Genomic DNA, 21,340 nt, shown 5'->3' with positions numbered 1-21,340 from the left:
AGCTGTGAGTAAAATCGCAGGGTTGGTAGTTTGATCCCTGACCTAACATGGTGAAGTGCTCTTGGGCAAGACTCTGAACCCGATGACGGGATCCGAGTTCCTTGCGTGGAACTCTAATGGCATCAATTTATGAGTGTGATCGGATGAATGAGAAACATTGTAAATATACATCGTCATTTGTTGAGTTGATACAAACTGCCACAACATTAAAACCACTGAGAGGAGAAGTAGATCTAGTTCACTAAAACCCAAACTGATCAAGTATCTGTTTCCCTCAACCCATAGCACCCAAAGACCCCCACTAACAACATTCTGTTAACAGACACCACAGGACACTCTCAGAAGACCCATGTCCACTCTCTGATGAGTCACAACTTGGACACACAAGGGAGACCTACACAATATTAGGAAGATGGTCATAATGTTATGCCTGATCGGTGTATATAGCCTCAATAAAAAAACAAGCAAGAAAAAAACACACTGAACTCAACTTAAGAGAAACACGTGTAAAAAACTGTAAAGAAATAAATAAAAATAATAATAATAATAATGGTCCTAGCACTGAACCTTGTGGAACTCCACGATTAACATTTTCATTAGTCGAAGTATCATTATTGACCTCGAGTAGATTCAAATCAGTCTAATGTGGTTCCTTTAAACGCAATTTCTAGCCCCTGTTCCACGAAAAAGGTCAGAAAGGGTAAAAAAAAGTTTGGAAAAAGTTGCAACCACAGTCCATTTCCAGCGGGTAACTGTCATCTATCATCTCCTTGATCGCCAGGCCACAAATTACGAGACAAGTTTTCTAAAGTGAGACATTTCTGTCACACTCTTCATCGAACTGATTCAGACTGATTTTAAACCGGATAAAAACGGCCTCTGTTCGCACCTTTTAAACCATCCACCACAACCGGTTTCTGGATAAAGTTGAGAAGAGGAACAGACTTTGCAGTTAAATGTTAAAAAGATAATGAGTCACAACGTCATATTAGTGGTCACAGTTCCAGGTGACATCCAGCGACCAAATTCAGGACTGAAAACTACCCGTAAATATCACATGAAATAAAAACATCATAGAGAAAATTTAATATAGCAGTTCTGTGACTAATGGCTGGTGCACTTTTCCCATTACCAGCGAAATCTTTTCTTTTCTTGCTTGTAAAACTTTCAGCCACAACGTGATTTACTCTGCTTTTTATTTTTAATGAGCAGACTGTAAAACGATTCAGTAATGTACCATTATAGGCCATATGGAAAACAGTGACCTACGAGCTTGTTACCATTTGGGCTTTCAGGAGATTTTTATTATTGTCTTGTACTGTAGAGTTTAAAACACTGTGGTACAAACAGTGTCCATGACAACGATGTTAAAGCCCGGTTACCTTTAAATTTAGTAACATTTTTATTCCCTACCAATTTAAACTAATAACTAATATTAAAACAAGTTTCCAAATTTATGTTTGTTTGTTCATTACCTTAATCGTTCTTTAAATACCGCCATCGCACATCGTAAACATCCAGAATACTTGTTACATGACTACAGAGAAATTAAATATGCAGATCACCATAAAATCTGCTTCAGCTGCTTTGCATAATTTCTAAGTAACATATTCTTGTTATCTCTAACATTTGGTAGGAACTATTATCAAGAAGAAGAAACATTTATGTTATGTCAGGGCCCGTGTCTGTGTCAGTGTAAATACAAAAAGACGTTAATCATCAAAGATAATAAGAGGGTTAATGCTGTACGATTTCAGCCTGTTCCCTTTGCTGCATGTCATGTCTCCTCTCTAACCTCATAATTGCCCGTCTATCTACAATGGGACTATCAAATTAAGGCGAAAAGAAAAGCTCAATTACTGGCTACTGTTAACACATTGTTCTTGTGTTTTCATAAAACTCGCGCAACACCTTCGGGCTCGACAACAGAGCGAAGCTTCCACTAACGGTAACATCCCGCCGATGCGACGTGAAGAGCTTCAGAAGCTGTTCAGACACATATTAGGTACACACACCCCACGAAAAGGAAAAAAAAGAAAAAAAAAGAAAAGAGGACAGAAACTGGAAAGAAGGGCTGATGGTTTGGCTGAGTGTCTGCGTGTGTTTGTGTGGGAGGGTGTTTGAGAAGGTCCTCGGGGCCTCGCCGTGCGGACACAGACAACCAGCCATCCGTGGCCGCTCGCGCACGCGCGCGCAGACGCACGGGCGCGCGCAGACGCACGGGCGCTCGCTGCCCGTCGCACACACACACACACACACATGCGTTTTCCCACAGTCGTCCCGACACGCGCATCGTGTCTCTCTAAGCCTTCGCTCTCCTCCGCTCCTTGCCTTGGCTGCTGGTGGCAAAGCTGTGATAATCCTTCGGCCAACACAAAGCTCAGACTGTTACAGACTACAATCTGAAGGAACACACACACACACACATACACAGTTATCAAACAAAATCCGAGAAGCAAACAGGCTTGTGTGTATGTGTATATGTGTGTGTGTGTGTGTGTGTGTGTGTGTGGAGGGGGTGGGATCTGAACGGTAACGGGTGGTGGTGGTGGTGGTGGTGGTGGTGGGAGAGCATGGGGGCCGGGGCCAGCAGCACTGTTTTGCATATGTTATTGCAGCAATGGGGAGAGGTTTGCATATGTTACTGGACCCACAGGGGACCAACTCTGCATGCTTTATCATAGAGAACAGCCTCACAACACAACACAAGACTACTGGGCTCATACCAAAACAAACAGACCTTTGTGTTGTGTGTGTGTGTGTGTGTGTGTATGTGCACAACATGCCAGTAAGTACATTTTAGGTTAACACAGAGGATTAATTAGACTGTTGCGAATTAGTGCGGTGAAATGGCTATAAGGTGAACATCTTCCCAGACAGAAGGCTCTGAACCGGCTGCACCTAAACAATAATCCTCTTATTCTCACCGAACATGATCTGTGATGTTCCAGGAATTGCAAAGAAACTAAAAAAAGAAAAAGAAAAAACGAATTCCCCTGCCTACGAGGCTGTTTAAGGTTTAAGGTGGAGGTGTAAACATGTGCAGATGCAGAAGGAGGAGGAGGCGGCGATGGGGGGATCTTCCAAATAACCAGATGTGATTCCTGCCCCCTTTGTGTCTGCCAGTTCACAAAGAGTCAGACCGAAGCCCTAACCCCGCGCCCTGCAGGAACACACACACACACACACACACACACGTACACACAGTGTAATTCCCAGAGGCTCCTTCTATCTCCTCCCGTCAGTCAGTCAATCAGTCTGAAGACAATCAGTTTGAGTCCTGATTTTCTCTTTAGAGGGAGACATGAAGGAAGGAAAAAAAAAAAAAAGCTCCTGGAATGTAATGATAATGTGAAGCAGGGGTGAACGGCGGTGGGCCGCCACCTCTGGAGATCCCCCTCCTCTTTCGAGGGGCAGCAACTGGCGGTAATCTGGTCACACCGTGGAAGAAGGCGGAACAGAGGATACAAGCTAATCTATTCAGGCCTAAGTTGCACGCTTTCTTTTCTCGCCCGCTCCGACTTCAGAGGCTCCTCTCCAGCCGCGGCCGGCGCTGGGTTTGTGTTTTATGGTAATACCGCGGCGCCCACTTCGCTTCCCGCCAATTAGACGGAGAACGACACATGTGGACATGACAGGGATTTAGATGTACCATATACAGATGGCCCGGGTCCCTTATGCTCCGGACGGGATGTTAAACCCCCGATTTTACATCTCAGCCAACCAATTACACACAGCCATACACGCGCGCACAAAACCCACACACGACAAAATCGACACCATCCAGCTAAGCGGAAAGTCACAATGACCTGGGTCGCCTGCAAGACCTCTGATAACACTGCACCTGTGTGTGGCTGAGTGTGTGTGCGTGTGTGCGTGTCCGTCAGCATGCGCATTTGTGTGTGTGCATTCCTATGGTTGTGCGTGCGCCATCCGCTAGTGTAGGTGAAGACAATCGGACCGGAGATTAAATTCCTGAATGCACGTCCTTCTGAGTGAGGACAGCAAACTGTTTGCAAGGATCAAAAAGTTACACACACACACACGTATATGTGTATATATATATGTATATGTATATATATGTGTGTGTGTGTGTGTATATGTGTATATATATATGTATATACATATACACACACACACATATAATTAACATACACTTACAGATTTTTCTCAAATATTCTCTTATTCATTTTATTACTTTCTACTTTTTTTTCAAAAAAAAAAGATTTGTTGAATTTGTGGCTTATTTTCACAATCAATTAAGTTAAATTATTTCTTCATTGCTTCATTGTTTGACTTTTAAAATAGTGAAATTACAGTCTAGTATACAAATACTTGCTTTGTCTGCTCCTATTTTCGAATTATAAATCTGAGATGTATGAAAACCATATAAGCTCTTACGGCAGATGCTGCTATTTCTCTGTTTGTTTTGCTTTATTCCGTCTATTGTCCGAACTGAACCGACATCATTGTGTAATCTCCTGTATTACTTTACCCCCATTTCCCCGACGGCCGCCGGCCGCTAATAAAACTGGACGCACAAAAAGCCGCTTCCTTTCACGAATGTGCCGTCCCTTTGCCTCCTGCGCCATCTGCGTCTCTCAGTCTGAGGGAGAATAAAGAGCCGAGAGCCTTTTGAGAAGGCCCGGACGGTCTGTACTGTACAATGATGAGACAGCAGAAACAGCTCAGCTGAATGGACGTGGATTTAAAGGATTTTTACAGACTGCGCTGTGTGGACTGAGCACTTTCTACTGTAACGGGAATGAGGGAGGGGGGGTCAGCCGCACAGAGGGAAGACGGCCGGGCGAGGAGTGAGGAGGAATCAAGGTCAAAACTTAAACCTGGGAGTTTAAGTTCAGAAAAAAATGACAAAAGACTCAATGAAGACTCATTACTAGATAGAAAAGAGAGGTTCTGTCACAGCATTTTAGTTGAAAGGGGATTAAGTCTTTAACAAAGTCAGTTTCTCCATAAAAGTTATAGTTAGCTTTAATTAAGACTATTAAATTGTAGCACGTTATAATAAATGGGCTCAGTTCATCTTCATTTCTTTGCAGGTGCTTTTTCTTTTTTTAAATGTGATTCAACAGCAAGAACATTTTTTTTAGGATGTAGTTTGCGGTGCTGGATTAAACTCAATGAAACACAAACGTATTTCTGTTCCCGCTATAATGTGGTCGTCAAAATCATAGAAACTTGCGTATAATTCAACAGTACTGGAAACACAGCCTCCAAAAAGTTGTATCCTCGGCTCTGCAGGTCGTATGAAACAAACCTTCATGAAGCCAGGATATTACGCAGGACTTTTATTTTAAAATGCATTCGCTTTCACGTGTGTACCTAATAAACTGGCCAGTGATTTGAGCCCAATTCGATCCCCTCCACCCTGTTGCAGGATCAGAGTGTCTTTTCTCTGTTTGACCACTGAATGGCGCTCTACCACCACACAGATTACAGAAAACCTCCAGGCCCGTTTCAGCTGCTGGAGGCCGGACACGCGCTCAGCCGGGAGTTGTTCATTTGTCCGACGACGCGGCCGCTTTAAAACGTGAACTTAAAGTCGTTACATTCTTCTGCTCGTGTGCAGCTCTTTGCGAACAGAGCACCAGGAAAAAAAGAAATAAAAAAACAAAAAAACACACTTTCATGCAGCTGGACGTGTCCTGAAAAGCTCAGAGAGTTACAAGTCAGTGGAGCAAACAATGATCCAGAAACACAACACAACATACAAGGCTCCGAACTGTGAACACACAGATCAGTTTTAATCCCACGACCGTGATCTGTGATTTACAAACCTGCTTGGTGACTGAAGTTAGTGCAGTACAGCCGGCATGCTCTGACTTATACCGGGAAAATATTTGCATTAATAAACCGAAATCAATGCAACAATCAAGCTGCTGTTAATTGATTTAATGTTAAATGGATAGAAATGAGCTCATTTTACCATCGATGCATCCTGGAGTCAGCTTCACTGACAAAACAATAACATTTTAAAATTGTGTTTAATCGTTTCATTGGGGTAAATTTTGCACAATGCAAGGGAGATATCAAGACGGAATAAAATTATGATTTTTTTTTTATTATATTAAAAAAAAAAAGATTTTTTGGACAGTTTCACTAAAGGCCTGAAGGCCTTTTTTAAGTATGGACACTTAATGACTATTTGAAAGTCAAACTCCTATTTGCAACTAATTATTCCACAGAACCAAACACATACAAAGAAAAGGAAACGAGCCGCTCTGAATGTCTCCGACTAATGTGCTTTAATTTGACATTAACAACCTGAAATAGTACTTTTTTCTCTCTCTCTCTCTCTCTCTCTATGGAAAATTAATGGCATTTTTCGTTTTTAATAAAAAATAAGAGGATTTAAGGGGACAAAGTGTCCTAACCTTGGGGCTAACAAAGGCACGTGTGAACAGAAGCATACCTGCCGAAGAAAGACGGACAAAAAACGTATAAGGAGGTACAACATACTAAATGAAAGGAAGGGGGAAAGGAAGGCAGTCAGGTGAGAAGGAGGGCAGTTAAAACGGCTTCATTCCTGAGACGGACGGGAAGGAAGGTCACAGACTGTTTTTTTTTTTTTTTTTTTTTCCACGAGCACCCTCAGACATTAACACACACAGACACACACACACACACACACACACACACATACCTGTCCCTAAGGAAAAGATCAATACACACACCCTGATAGTACCACGAGGAGAAAATCCGCTCAATACACACACACACACACACACACACACACACACACACACACACACAGACAGACACACACACACACACACTGCCGTGGGCAGAGGCGCCGATCAATAAACAGCAACATACAGGTGTCACTGCTACTATCTAAAGAGAGGCCAATCAATGCTCGCACACAGATATACCTGTACCAATCAGCTGCTGTGCTCTGATTCACTCTACTCTACCCCCCCCCCCCCCCCACACACACACACTCACACACACACACACACACACACACACACACACACACACCTCGTCTCTTTCACTCTGCCTTACACACACTCCCCCCCTCCTTGTTTCCCCTTCTCCAGTGTCTATTATAACAACACACTTCTCTCTCCGCCTCCGTGCCTCTGCACATACATTGTACCTGTGCGTGAGTAATGTCACACCCTTCTCTCTCTCTCTCACACACACACAGATAATTTAAAAGACACATAAAGGTGTTTGATTAACGCACATCCACAGAGGAAAAATTCTCTTAAAATAACTGCTGGCCCAAAGTGGGAACGAGCCTCTGCTTCCGGCAGCAGCCAGCAGGTGGCGCTCTGGTCCAGCGCAGCGAGGTCCGAGGATCGGGGAGGGAAGGAAAGCTAAGTGTGACTCGTATGTGTGTGTGCATGATCTTTACATGCATTAATGCAGCGAGTGCACAGACGGCAGGTCACTAAACTCTGGCCTCTCATGACTGCTCTCCCTCCATCCGTCCATCCATCCATCCATCCAGTTATCTTACTCCACCTCTCTTCATGTCTTTCCTTCCGTCTCCATGTCCTTGAACCTCACACTCTATCTCTTCATCTTTTCTCGTGTCGCTGACCCTTGTTAACCTTCTAAAAACCCACAGTTCCAACACTACTTGTGCAATTTTGTTTTTAAACCAGTGCAGCTGTTTATCGGGTCCTTACGCTAATAATTCACCAAAAACCACCTTCTATTAGTCACAAATGTTCACTAAAACACATGTGAATGGGAACCATTATGTGCAGCCTGAGCCTGCGTGTTTTTTGTATCTTTGTGTGGCGGCAGGATTGTCAAATGATTTCAGCAACAGATTTTTTTTGGCAACACACTCACGCATCACTGTTTCTGACCTCTGGACGTTTAAACAGCGAAGTCTGACCTCCTCATCTTAAACCGTTTCCATCATTTCTACAACCAGTGCAAAGTGTGAGAAACGTGACGCGTCTGAGGGAAATGACCTCTGAAACAGAGGCGCAGATGCGACTCACAGACATGCCCAGATAACGAGTTTGAGTATTTTTTGAATTCGCAGCAAGGGATTGTGGGAAATGAAGGCAAAGCAGTCAGAAAGAACGCATGAGACGTAAGACGCGTGCGCATCCGCCGAGCTTAGCATTCGGTGGAAGGTGAGAGAATATGGTGCGATGGAAGGAGGTGAAGAAAAAGAAAAGGAGTGTCCTCATAATGTGAAGCTGCACGAAAAAGAAAGAAGTAAAACCGGGGGTGTGTGTGTTTGTGTGTGTGTGTGTGTGTGTGTGTGTGTGGGCGAGTGAAACAGTTCTCAAAGCACGCCCGTTCTTTAGAAGAGGGCAAAAAGAAAAAACTGTATTAATATTAAAGTCGTGTTAAAACGCGCTCAAACGCATACGACACCAACGCGATGGAAATGTCGTGGATATCTTTTTACTCCATTTGCCGCTCTATATATTTGTAGAAGTGTGTGTTTGTCTATGTGTGTCAGTATCGTACTTTCTCAGTAAATACCCTGGGGCTTTGTGGTCTATACTGTGTGGTTTGGAGGAGTTTGTTAGTTGAGGGCCAGGTGCAGGCAGACAACACATACACTCACAGAAGATAAACGGACCGAGCGCACACGCAAGCGAGCGCACACACCAACATACACACACACACACACACACACACACACACACACACACAAACGAAGGATAAATGGACCCAGTAGCAGGGAGGTCTGACAGAATGCCTTTTCACACCTGGCTGAGCCCAGCGGAAGGTGACAGAGTCACATCTCCCAAAGCGAACGCACACACACACACTCACACACGCACACACACTTTCTCACATTGGGGAGTTCAGGGTCATAAGCAGCATCATGAATAAAATGAGCCTGTCTTAAACAGAAGGAGCCCGGTGTATGCATGTGTGTGTGTGTGTGTGTGTTTGTGTGTGTGTGTGTGTGTGTGTGTGTGTGTGTGTGTGTGTGTGTGTGTGCGGGCCCCTAACCCCCATGCCAGTTTGGATCTGTAACGACCTTCTGTTCCCAGTGCTTAAATGGCTTAAATACTTCAATTAGACCTGGGTCACAATCCTCCACCCGTTAAAGCACACCGTCTCACACACACACAGACACAAACACACACACAGACACACAAACAATGTTTTATCACAGAGCGAGGCGACGAGAGACTTCGTTCGGCATCTTCTCCGCTCGTCTCCGATTCAACGTGGAAACTTCACAGTAAAAAATCAACACACGAGCAACAACTAAACTCGAATCCCATCGTCTCTCTGCCAGCGTCTCCCCTGGAACTTCTCCGTCTCTGTCCCTCCTCCTCCTCCTCCTCCTTCTCTCCGTCTCCTCGTCTCTCCCATCGTGCTACCCCAGCGCTAACGATGCTGCCTTTTCATTAGACAGCCCCTGCTAATTAATCTCCATAGAGGAGAGTGACAGACCTCGCCCACAACGCACACACGTACGCAGAGTGCACGGCGAGATATATGCAAACACACACTCCTCTTCCCTCTCTCCGACTCCCTCGTCCCGCGTGGTGCTGGCAGCCCATTTCATGCTTTATCACGTCTTTTAATTGACAAACAAGCTGCTCTTTTCTCTTAGGCTGAGGTCTATATCACCCCCGCGCTCAGATGCACACACACACACACACACACACACACACACACAATCATACACACACACAAGTAAGGAGCCAAGAAAACTACTTATCCTTTCAGATTTTGAATAAACACACACACACACACACACACACAAATAAGCAAATGTCTTCCCGCTGACATACGGCCCATGTGACTGTCACACACTTTCCTACACTTTGACACATCGTTTCAACACACGCGCACACACACACACACACACACACACACACACACACACACACACACACACACACACACACACACACACACACACAGAGCCAAAGATGTCACATGTGCATTTGGGTTGAAGCAAAAAAAAACTAAAAAAAAATGTCCCTTCACTTTTGGCGCTTCCTGCAGTATTTGAGTTTTTTTATTCCTCCGCCGCGCTTCAGTCATCTGCTACAGGCCAAGGTCAATGCCAATCACAACTCCCTTATCGATTTGAAATGTGATCACGTGACATTTGCCTTCGCGACGCCTCGCGGGATTCTTGGAGGCACCGCGTGCTAATCTGCCAACCCTTCTTAAAGACAATTTATTCTAATAACAATTTCAAGACTGAAAGCATAGTGAGAAGTTAAAGGGCCTTGTATTTATAGAGACCACTGACATCTGAAGTGAATAACATTTAAAGTCGTGTGACAATTCAACGTTCTGCTGGGAAACTTTTGGACCCGGTGTTTGTGGTGGACGTTACTTAGACATGTAGCACCCATCTAGACCAGACCAGCCAACCGAAAATGGTTTAGGAACAACTCAGACAGCACAAGGTGTTGACCTGGCCTGCAAATTCACCAGATCCCAAATGATGATCCACAGACGTCCTTCCCATCAACCTATAAGACCCAAGGTCCATGTCCATTCTCTCAGAGTCACATCTGATTCGGAGGCACAAGGGAGACCTACACAATATTAGGAAGCTGGTCATAATGTTATGTCTGATCCTGTGTACGGTGCTTTTCTACAGCGCACTAATCATTATGAAGTTTAAAGCCAAACTGAAGTCTATTCAAAGCTTAATAACCTGCTAGATGTGCGATTAGTTAAGACGTATTTCAGGTGGTGAGATTTCATGTATTTCTATTGTGACCAGGTACGTTCTGCATGAAAAAAACTTAAAAAGTGTCACTGGCTGTGAGCGGGGCTGTGTTTAGAGAGCTGCTAGCTTAGTCCCCCCCTCCTCCTCCTCCACCACCACCTTGCTCTTTTACATTTCTCTGCTCTAATTGGGACCCTGGGTAGAACGACTACGTCTGCTGGGATCACATCTGACAAACAAGCTGAGTTTAAACAGTTAGTGCACTCTAAATACGATCTGTCACCTTTGAGTTTCATTCTTTTGTTTGGGACACAGTTTATCACAGTTTATGTCCCCTGGACTATCGGTGTGGTCCTCTGTCCACCATATTGTCTCTTGATCAGCCTAATAATAATAATTAGAAAATAACTGTAGAATAGGTTTCACTTAAGTGTAGTTTTTTCCACACACATTATCAATATGTGTGATTAAGCAGGAATGGGACGAAGACACCGCTCTGCAAGACTCAAGTCTGTCCACATAAGTCACAAGTTCCACACCTTCAGTTTCACACCTTAAATGAGTCACACCACGTTTCCAGCTCGACAGATGTGACGATTTTTCTTTCTTTTCTCTTAATCCTAATTCTTTTAACGTTGTTAAGCTGGCATAGTGAAACTAACTTGAAACGGGGTTCCGGTAACAGTACAGTCATTTAGAAAATGATGTGCGGTTTGGTTTCAGGTGAATGCAAAAGTGCAAGTTGGGCACAAAACACGCCACAGCACTCACCTCTGTCTTAGTAAAACAAAACCGCTGTGCGATGGCTGGAACAGAGACTGTGTTACAGCACGTGTGGCCATTTAACAGAACATTGTGTTAATTTTCAATGATATAGTAAATGAGAAAAACATACTAAAATGTGTGCATCATGACTTTTTACTTGTAAGGCCAGTGAGCGTGCGCGAGAACTTCTACACAACTGTGTGCACACTTTGATCCAACAGGTGTTTCTATAGGACTGCGTTGGCAAAGGCACCATGAAAAGGCCAATGCATTCAGTTTCACTGTAGGCACTGTTTATGAAATACATATACTACGGGTTAAAAGTTTGGAAGCAACTTCAAGTTTCTGTCCACAACACTTTTCTGAAAATCCAGCATGAGTCCTATGTCCTTTGAGGCGTATTTACCAGACCACTGCTGAATTAATGTCAGCAAAAGAAGAGAAGGGCTTAGTTTTAGGGTCGGGAAAATTAGCAAGAGTCACAAATTCAGTGCAAAAGTAAAAAAAAAAACAAAAAACAAAACAAAACAAAAATCACAGTTCGCATTATTCACATTAACTCTTTGGCTTTTGAGAGTCTGCATACAAATATCCCTTGTGGAAAAAATGCCTTGTGTATAACATGCTGTTGTTAAAGCCAGAGGAGGGTACTTTGAAGAAAAAACTCTTGTGTTAAGTTACTCCTTATATAATAATCCTAATTATTTTGATGCAAACTAAACCAATGAATGGTCTTTTATGTAAAATCTGTGCTCAGGTGAATGTGTGAGAGAAGTCGTGGTATGAGGTGTTGCTGACAGTAGAAGATACTCACTGTAATGTGGTACTGTCTCCAGATCTCTGGACAAGCCTGAAAAGAGATAAAAAAAAAGTCAACGGACACATAAATACAACCCTCAGTGTGGTTGTGTGTGGGTGTGTGTGTGTGTGTGGCTGTTAACTTGACAGACAGTAAAATAAAACCTGTTTGCATGAAATAAGTGAGAGATGCTATTAACGGAAAAGCAAAAGAGACGAGCAGGGGACAAACTGAAACCGAAAAACAGGCCCTGGCGTCATTTGTTTGTCTTAGCGACTCTCTTCCTGCTCGTCTCTGTCTCTAAACCCTGATTTCTCGCCAACTGTCTTTCTGTGGTCAGTCACTCAAACAACAGTCAGTAAGGCAGTCAGTCGTTTTGTCCCGGTGTGGCCAAAGCATTATCTCCGGGGCTTCTCCACGCTGTTCCTTAAGCGCTCCGACATCCGCTCCCAACCCGGCGACGCTTCCCACTGGGAAATTGAAAAATGCCGCAGTCGCCGCGGGCGACGAGATTTATCTACTTACATACCTACTGAGTGAGAGACGCGGGAGGGGAGAGACGAGAGAGACGAGGCAGACTGGGGCTCGCTCTCTGAGGGCTGCACTCAGTTTGTTAAACAAGTTCCTCAACTAGATTTGGGTACGTCACGTTAAACTGTTACTAATTCGGCCTCGTTCTGATCCTGACCTTTAAAAAGGCGCCCGGACAGAACGCTAGGTACTTTTTTTTCCGGCTTAATTTGATCTCTTCCAAATTGAATACAGCGAGGAACAAATATGAATTTCGACAGCTGTATCTTCCTCCACCTCTCATCTAGCTCTTTTCTTCAACACACACACACACACGCACGCACACACTCACGCACACACTCCCTCCCGTTTTGCTCTCTCCCTCCAGACCGCCAGGGTAGTGTGTTGTTGTCGAGGGCGACAGGCGAGGCGAGCGACACACTCGCGCTCCATCAACCGTCTGTCTTTAATGAGAGACACAGAAAGGCCCGGGGGACTGAGACCTGACTCTGTCTCAAACACACACACACACACACACACACACACAGTATAATTTGTGAGTGTAAGAGAGGAGAAGAAAAAAAAAAAAAAAAAAGTTATGCGTTCCCAGAAAAGGGTAATTACAAAACCGCACAACTTTGCACCTTTGTTTGCTGTTGACAACGATATGCAAAAGAGAGGGGGAGGAGAACGGGAGGATCTGGGTGAAGGGGATGAGAGAGAAGAATTGGGTTATGTGTGTCCTGGTCTACCCTCTCCCTCTGGTGTTCACCTGGTTACTCATCCATCACACAGAGCACAGTACATGACTGACTGACGGAGAGACAGGGTGAGAGAACAGGGGAGAGAGACACAGAGAGGAAAGAGGGAAGGGTGGAGGGGGGTGAGGGGGGAGGGTGGGGGGTGAGGTGTGGGAGACACAGGCGGCGGCTCTTTACATACACACCGGGTTTCACATTCTATGGCATTAGTGTAAATGGGCAAGGTAATGAACGCTGTGGTGGGATAATTGTCATTGGTGGTCATTAGATTCACCCTTCACTGGGAACGCACACAACGCACACGCACAAACACACACACACACACACACACACACAGCTGGAATACGCAGCATGGCAGAGACATAACTAAGCTGTAATTGCTGAAGTGTATCAATTAATGTGAACAGCGACGTGTGCTGACCCCTGGTCACTCATTATTACTGGGAGAGGAAGTGGAGGGGGGAGAAAGGGGGAGGAAATGGGGGAGAAAGAAGGGGAACGGGGCAGTGGGAAGTAAAAGCGGAGCACATACAGTTGGTGCATCATCATGTTTACATCAGCAATGCTCTTTACTGCAGACCTCAGCTTCAAACTAGTGACGATGTACAAATCTGAATTCTGTTTCCACCGCAATACTTAATTCTAGAGACTGACCGATATACCAACATATCGGGCCGATATTTGCGTTTTTTTTTACTGGTATCGCCGCTGACCAACATCAGAGTTCACCAATACATATATATTTTTTTCCCACCCGGCAAAACTTACAGGCAGATACATCCACAGGAAGCCTTGTGCTGCTGGAGACACTGTGGATCCGTGCAGCCCATACATCGCCTCTCCCCCATTAGAAGAGTAAATATTCTTTAAGTTTGATAAATGTTTAATGTTTTGGGTTAAACCGAGACTTGTAACATTTGTTATCATTGTGTCATTTTTATCGAAAGAAGTATCGGCTCCAAATATCGGCTCGGAAAAATCAGCAGCACAATCGCCATTGGCCAAGGCTAATCGGTATCGTCCCTAAAAAAAATCTGTATCGGTCAATCTCTTGTGCCTCGTGTTCTCTCTTTTTTGATTATTCTTATTGTTTTCATTTATATTAGGGTCATGGGATGAACTTGTGTCTATGTGCTACTTAGGATTACAATTTTGGAGATTACAGACATGTACGGATGTGTTGAAGAGTTTATTATGCGAGTTTATTTTAGAGGAATCTGGTCTATACTGAGCTTTATTGACGAACATCAGAGACAGAGCTCACTACACAGATCCGTAGATATCTGTAGTATACTTCTACAGATATCTACGGATCTATGTAGTAAGCTCTGTCCCAACTTTAAGATGCTGTGGCTGAATGAGGCTAAATCCTGGCACCAGTTTCAGGGTTTTTGGAATATAATGCTCATGTGTGTGTCATATAACGTAATGATGGGTGATTACACTCACGTCAAAGAAGTGTCCCGTCATCCCACAGCGGTGGCACTGTTTGTGCCAGTACGCCCTCTCACAGCAGGACTCGTAGAGGTGCCCGGGGAGGCCACAGTTGTTGCAGTGTTTACTGGGACATTCAATGACCATGTGGCCCGGGAGGCCACAAAGGAAGCACACCAACAGCTTCTGAAAACACACACGTATACATGGTTATTTTAGCTTTACGTAGGCACACACAGTGTCTTTAAGGTGGTACTGTGCACTGATGTGAACTGACCTTGGGATCGGGGCAGTTCTTGGAGAGATGTCCGTTCTTGTTGCAGTTTCTACACTGGACGTTCTTGTCGGTGTAGTATCTGTTAGACGTCCGCAGCACTGTTACCCTGGCACCCTTGTCTTTGTTATAGATCTGAGCCTGAAACAGAGCCGTGCTTATTACTTACACACAATCTCGTTAATGTACAATTTGATGGATTAACTTATTTATACTGACTGAAAAAAAAAATAAAAATAAACAAATCACTTTTTGTGGATAAATTCGGAGCTTCACAATCGCACTTTATATTTTTTAATAGAAACATTTTACATATTTGACTTTGCACGTCTCCCTTCCTTCCTGCTTTACAAAAATATTACTGTCATTTAGACCACAAGCAAAAATGTCTTTTTTTTTTAAATGACCTCAGAAAACAGAAGTGGCTAAATGTCAGAGCACAAAATGACATACATTAAAGGCTGCATATTACCACCTACCTCTTTGTCTTTGTCTGAAACCAACCAACTTCCCCCTTCTTCTTCAGCATCTGGCAGAAAAGAAAAAAAAAAAGAAACATGCACTTTAAATATTGTCCAGACTCCCAACACTTTAATACTGTAAAGTCTAGAGGTTGACTGTACAGATAAATGAATGAATTGAAATGGGAACATTATAAAAACGACAGTTACTTAATCATGACATATACATTTTAAAGCCGTTCTTGGCTCCACAATACTGGGTGCAGTGCCTTCAGCTTTGTATGAGAAACATCAGTTTATTGAAGCCTTAAGCTTTACTCAAACAATATGACACAATTGGATCTGAGATTTCGATAAGAACCAGAGGAGAAGGATTCTAGACAACATCCAACCCTATTAAGAACTCTAAACCCCGAGGAATAAGTTCAGCTTCCTGTAAAAGAAGGACGCACACATACACACACACACACACTGAAACTGACACAGTGGCAGCCCAGCACATCTGTATGATAGTGGCACTAACAGCACCCTGAGGGAGGCCGCTGTATTCTCGTCAGGCCCACAGAACTGTAACTGACATCCAGAACTCCTAACGTGCGCACAAATACGCACAGACACGTGTACTCGGCATAAACGACGCGCCGATGGCGATGACCCGCGCATGCTTTCACAAACACGTGGAGGCGCGCCCACGCATCGACCCCTGCGATTAGCTGGTTGACAGTCTTTAGCCTTTGGACAAACATGCAGCCTTGAGCTACGATCAAAAAAAAACACACTCTCCTTCCTGCCATCGCCTCTTTCTTTCATTCTTTCTTTTTCTGACTCCGTCTATCCATCTCCTTATCACTATTCTGCTCAGCCCTCCTTCCTTTGCTTTTGCCCCCCCCCCCCACCACCACCAACAAACCCACCCGCCCCACTTCTACTCCCCGGGTGCACGGCTGCAGAGGGGAGGTTATCACCTCTCTTCCCTGTCAAACAAATTAAAATGGCTGCTGTTTGGATGGGGCTCCTTTCTGCCACGACCTTCACCTCCAAAAACACGCACAGAGGCGAGAAGCTCGGTGTTATCATCACACCGGTGACTCAAATTTTTAACATTAACAGAGAGGTAATTGAGACCGTTCTTGTTTTATTCATATATACTTCAAATTTGGTCCATCTTTAATCAATGCATTTTTTAAATTTTTTTTACAGTTTCTGAAACATACAAACATTTTGGAGTTCATGTCATCTACAAGTGCATTATGAGAATAACTTCATAATCAGATATCGAACCACCAAGGCTTGAATTGATTCGCTTTTTCTTGTCTTTCACCTTTATTTATTCAGGTAGAGCCAATTGAGACGACTCATAAACAATCCATCAGTGGAATATACAATTTAAACATAAAGCAAAGCAAATCATAGATCGGAAGGTATTTAAAAAGAACACGTACACATGGAATCCATGATAATACGCTTGAACTGGTTAAAAATAATCAAACATCCAGCTGGAGTTCTGACTAAAGATTATTTCATTTGACTGGTGCAAAATACTCAAAGTCAACCTCTCCTACCTCAGTCATAACATTTGGGATATAATGGACTGAGAGCACGAGTGGAGTCACTGAATAACTTAAAAGTAAGTACGTTTGTTAGATAAACGGGTAGTGTGTGAAGTAAGGCCTCATAAATAAACAGTAAACAATGTTGTCCTTTTCTCAGAGTCATTGAAGTCCAGCTGACACTTCGGTTCAGTTGGCAGTGATGGATCATGAACCCATCACCACTAATAAATCCGTCGCATGATAAACTGTGTCCAGTGGTTTTAGTTTGACTGATGTGTTTGATGTTAGTCCAAGTTAATGGGGACAAAATCAGTCTTTTCCAAACAAATTCTAATGTAAGGCAACGTATCTACTGAAACCAAACCAGCAAAGCAGGTTTTAATTAACTTCTAAGAGGGCAGTAAAAAAATATGTAAGTATTAGGTTGGTATGTTTCACTTGATTCATTAATTAGTCTACAAACGTCAGGAAATATCTTCTTTTACCTAAGTGATTGATGAAAACTGAAACCCTAAACACCAGGAGAGTTGGTAGGTCGGTATTTTAACTTAACATTAATATTGTTATCAGCTAATCCAGCTTTGGTTTAGTCTTCGGTTCCTGTCGTGTTATGTTCAACTGATGCTTTTCAAGTACGACTGAATATTTCATGGGTTTTTCCTGCCAGTGTTTACACGTCCCCGATGCCTTTACATTTATTGCTTGGTGCCCACTAAAGATGCGTGTGCTGAGGTTTTCAGTGCACTAGCGTGATGCCGATTGTGTGTTCGCGTGGTGTTTTTTTTCCATCGTTACGCTACGCTGATTATGTGAGTTTAGTAGTTTTGGTTAGTTTTGTTTGTTTTTTTTTGCACGGGGGCCTTTGCAGCCCTTATCTACTGTGAGCGGACTGGGGGGCCTGTGTGTGAAGTGTGTGTGTGTGGAAAATATATCTATATGTGTGTGTGTGTGCGCGCTTAGCTGGTTAGCTGTCGTTACACAACAACCAGTCAATGGGCAGCTTGAAAAAAGACACAGGGGTGAGAGGTGTGTGTGTGTGTGTGTGTGTGTGTGTGTGTGTGTGTGTGTGTGTGTGTGTGTGTGTGTGTGTGTGTGTGTGTGTGTGTGTGTGTGTGTGTGCGCGCGAGAGAAAGAGAGAGAAGGCGTTGGTGACTCAACGAAAGTCATTCCCAAAGCGTCTCCCGGGGGGACTCCCCAAATAAAGAGCAGGAAGCTTTCCCTTAATCTAAGGGCCCCCCCACCCCCCCACCCACCCCCTGCCCTCCCACCTCCCTTCCCCATCTCACCAACCCAACACATACACGGATAAAGGGTGAAGCTCTTTGTCACGGCCGAGGAATCAAACACATGGGTGAGGGGTGGAGGAGAGGAAAAGGAGGAGAGGTGGGCAGAGGGGTGGATGGGGGGGGGCTGTTGTCTGTACACAGGGTGAAAATATGCTAATAAACCTTGAGGCCCCCGTTTAAAACCAATACCATCGGAGCCTCGTTCCATCGCGGCCCCGCAGATCTGCAGGAGTCTGGAGCTGAAAAAAAAAGCAGATGGCGGAGGCTTCGCCGAGCAGCTGAACGGACTCAGGAGAGGCCGTCCGCCATGTTGGCTGCAACTGTTCCAAGGTTTTTACTTACAGCCATCTTATAAGTATAAGCTCAAAGATCCTGAATGGTGAAAAAAAAAAAAAAAAAATGGGTGCGCTGCAAAACCCACATCCGGGGGAACGACGGACGCATCCGAGTGAAAAACGGGGAGCGCCAAGCGGCGACAAAGTCATCTGTTAGAAATCTCCACAAAAAAAAAAAGAAAAAAAAAATGTTCGTCAGCGTCCCATTTACTGATTTTGATTCCGCGGGACAACTCGAACATTATCTCATCACCGTGCCGTCGAGGGAAATTGAACACAATGGCGCGGAAGGGGGGGGTGGGGGTGGTGTGGGGAAACAGAGGGAGAGACGGATCAGGGGAAGGAAGGCGACAGATGCTACCTGTCTGTCTCATAGGTACCCTGATTACTAGGAGATGAGGAGGAGAGGGGAGGAGGCTGCATGCCTGCTCATCAAAACCAGCAGAACAAAACAAAACAGAGGAATCGGTGTGTGTGTGTGTGTGTGTGTGTGTGTGTGTGTGTGTGTGTGTGTGTGTGCGCTGAATCCATCCCTTCTACCAGTGAGAACAGAACGGAAGTGTACGTGTGGCTAATGAACCATGAACACCCTGCTCTCCAGGGGTGACACACACACACACACACACACACACACACACACACACACACACACACACACACACACACACACACACACACACACACACACACACACACAAAAAAAAAACGTGGGGTGACGTCCAGACAGGACGGTTTAAGTCCAGTAAACCAAGGACAAGAGTGAAAACGTCAATGACACACACACACACACACACACACACACACACACACACACACACACACATCCTTGAGTGTGGTAGTCCAATCAAAATCACCTGCAACTCGAACCATTAACCCATTTTCTAATGTGTGTGTGTGTGTGTGTGTGTGTGTGCGTGTGTGTTCCCTCAGATCCCAACAACATCAAAGGCTTAGACTGACCCGCCTTACCCCTATCTCTGTTTCCCTGTCTCAACACTTAAACAGGCATCCCGAGCCAGCCCGCCCATTGTACCACACTGTTGACCGGGCCCATTAACACACCAACCAGCACACACACACACACACACACACACACACACAAAATGGGAGGGAAAGAGGGGCCTTGTCCCCCCCCCCCCCCCAACTGGAGGTTATGTTTGATACTGAAGCGACAGGGCCGGATTAGCAACACTATACATGACAATGGTGAGGGTGGGTGGGAGTGTGCGGGCCCTGTGTATGTGTGCGTGTTTGTGTGTGAAAAAGTGTTTCCTTTGTGACATCACCCTTGCCCCTACACAGCCGTGCCGTGCCCTCTCGGGGGGGGTTAAACACACCAAAAAAAGGTTGGCTAAGTCGGACGCACGCAACCAACGCCGCTTTTCTCCGACTCCTCTCCCTCTTTGTCTGACGGAAGAGTCCGTCTGAGGGCGAGAAAACGGAAAAGAGCGGAGACGGAGGCAGCGGGAGGCTGGAGGGTGGAGGGTGCTGCAACGCAACAAGAGTCCGACCGGCAAAATATCAAGCAAAAAGCATCGTGGTAGGGCAGTGTTTGAGGAGACTGTCTGTAAAAATAGCTGGGGAGACACTCATTTAATGCTTTTCCATTAACATATCTATACTTCACTATCAGAGCTGTGACGTTTACAACCAAATGTTTCCATCCAATGTCAAAAATGTAGTTTGTTTGTTGAGTTGATTGAGCCATTAGGGAAAAAGGGAAGCACCACGGTGATATAGTTGAACTACACAGAGCAGCCACAACATTAAAACCACTGACAGAGACGAGAAGTAAATAACATTGATCATCTTGTGATAATAGAATGGAAACGTTTGGACTCAACATTCATTCCTCATGTGGACGTTACTTAGACATGTAGCACCCTCCTACACCGTACCAGGCACCCCCACCCCACAGCAATGACACTCCTTGATTTCAGCAGCCATCCCCAGCAGGATGCAGCCTGACAAACACACACAAAAACAGTTTGGGATCATGCAAAAAAAAATACATGAAGAACAGCACGAGTTTTAACCTGACCTCCAAATTCACTCGATCCCAAACTGATCAAGTATCTGTGCGATGCACTGGAGCAAGACTGGTCCACTGAGGCTCTTCCCCTCAACACAGTGAACAACATCCTGTTGCCAGACACCAGAAGACATCCTCTGATGAGACACAACTCTACATAATATTAGGAAAGTGGTCGTAATGTTACGCCAAATTCACTAGATCCCAAACTGACCAGGTATCTGTGCGATGATCTGCAGGGATTCTTCCCCTCAAAACATCTGGAGCTGATTCAATGTGTGGTATTGCCACTAACCCTGTGAATCCAAGGAGCAGGCAATGCAAGTAAAACATACAATTTTGGTGCTGCAAAAAAAACAAAACAAGGAAATCCGTCAGAGAGATGCCAGGAACTGTAGTAGTGGCGTAATGAACGGTTACAAAAGGGGCCACAGCTGGTGACAACTGCTTAGGTTTTCACAGGAAACAACCGTGCTGGA

At 44.6% G+C, this 21,340-nt stretch overlaps 1 protein-coding gene across 1 annotated transcript in view; it reads right to left on the bottom strand.

Moving 5' to 3' along the window:
* Window positions 1–21,340, bottom strand: part of zcchc7 (zinc finger, CCHC domain containing 7) — a 50,127-nt gene that overhangs the window by 4,334 nt on the left and 24,453 nt on the right. Inside the window, exons 4-7 of the mRNA XM_047578850.1 lie at window positions 15,674–15,723; window positions 15,198–15,335; window positions 14,936–15,106; window positions 12,231–12,266 (exon numbers count right to left, since the gene is read on the bottom strand). Of these exons, the coding sequence (XP_047434806.1) occupies window positions 12,231–12,266; window positions 14,936–15,106; window positions 15,198–15,335; window positions 15,674–15,723 (395 nt within the window). The remainder of the gene's footprint in view (window positions 1–12,230; window positions 12,267–14,935; window positions 15,107–15,197; window positions 15,336–15,673; window positions 15,724–21,340) is intronic.

The sequence above is a fragment of the Mugil cephalus genome, chromosome 2, assembly GCF_022458985.1.
Source record: "Mugil cephalus isolate CIBA_MC_2020 chromosome 2, CIBA_Mcephalus_1.1, whole genome shotgun sequence".
NCBI lineage: Eukaryota > Metazoa > Chordata > Actinopteri > Mugiliformes > Mugilidae > Mugil > Mugil cephalus.
Note: the sequence above shows the minus strand (reverse complement) of the source record. Positions and strands in the feature narration are given on the sequence as shown.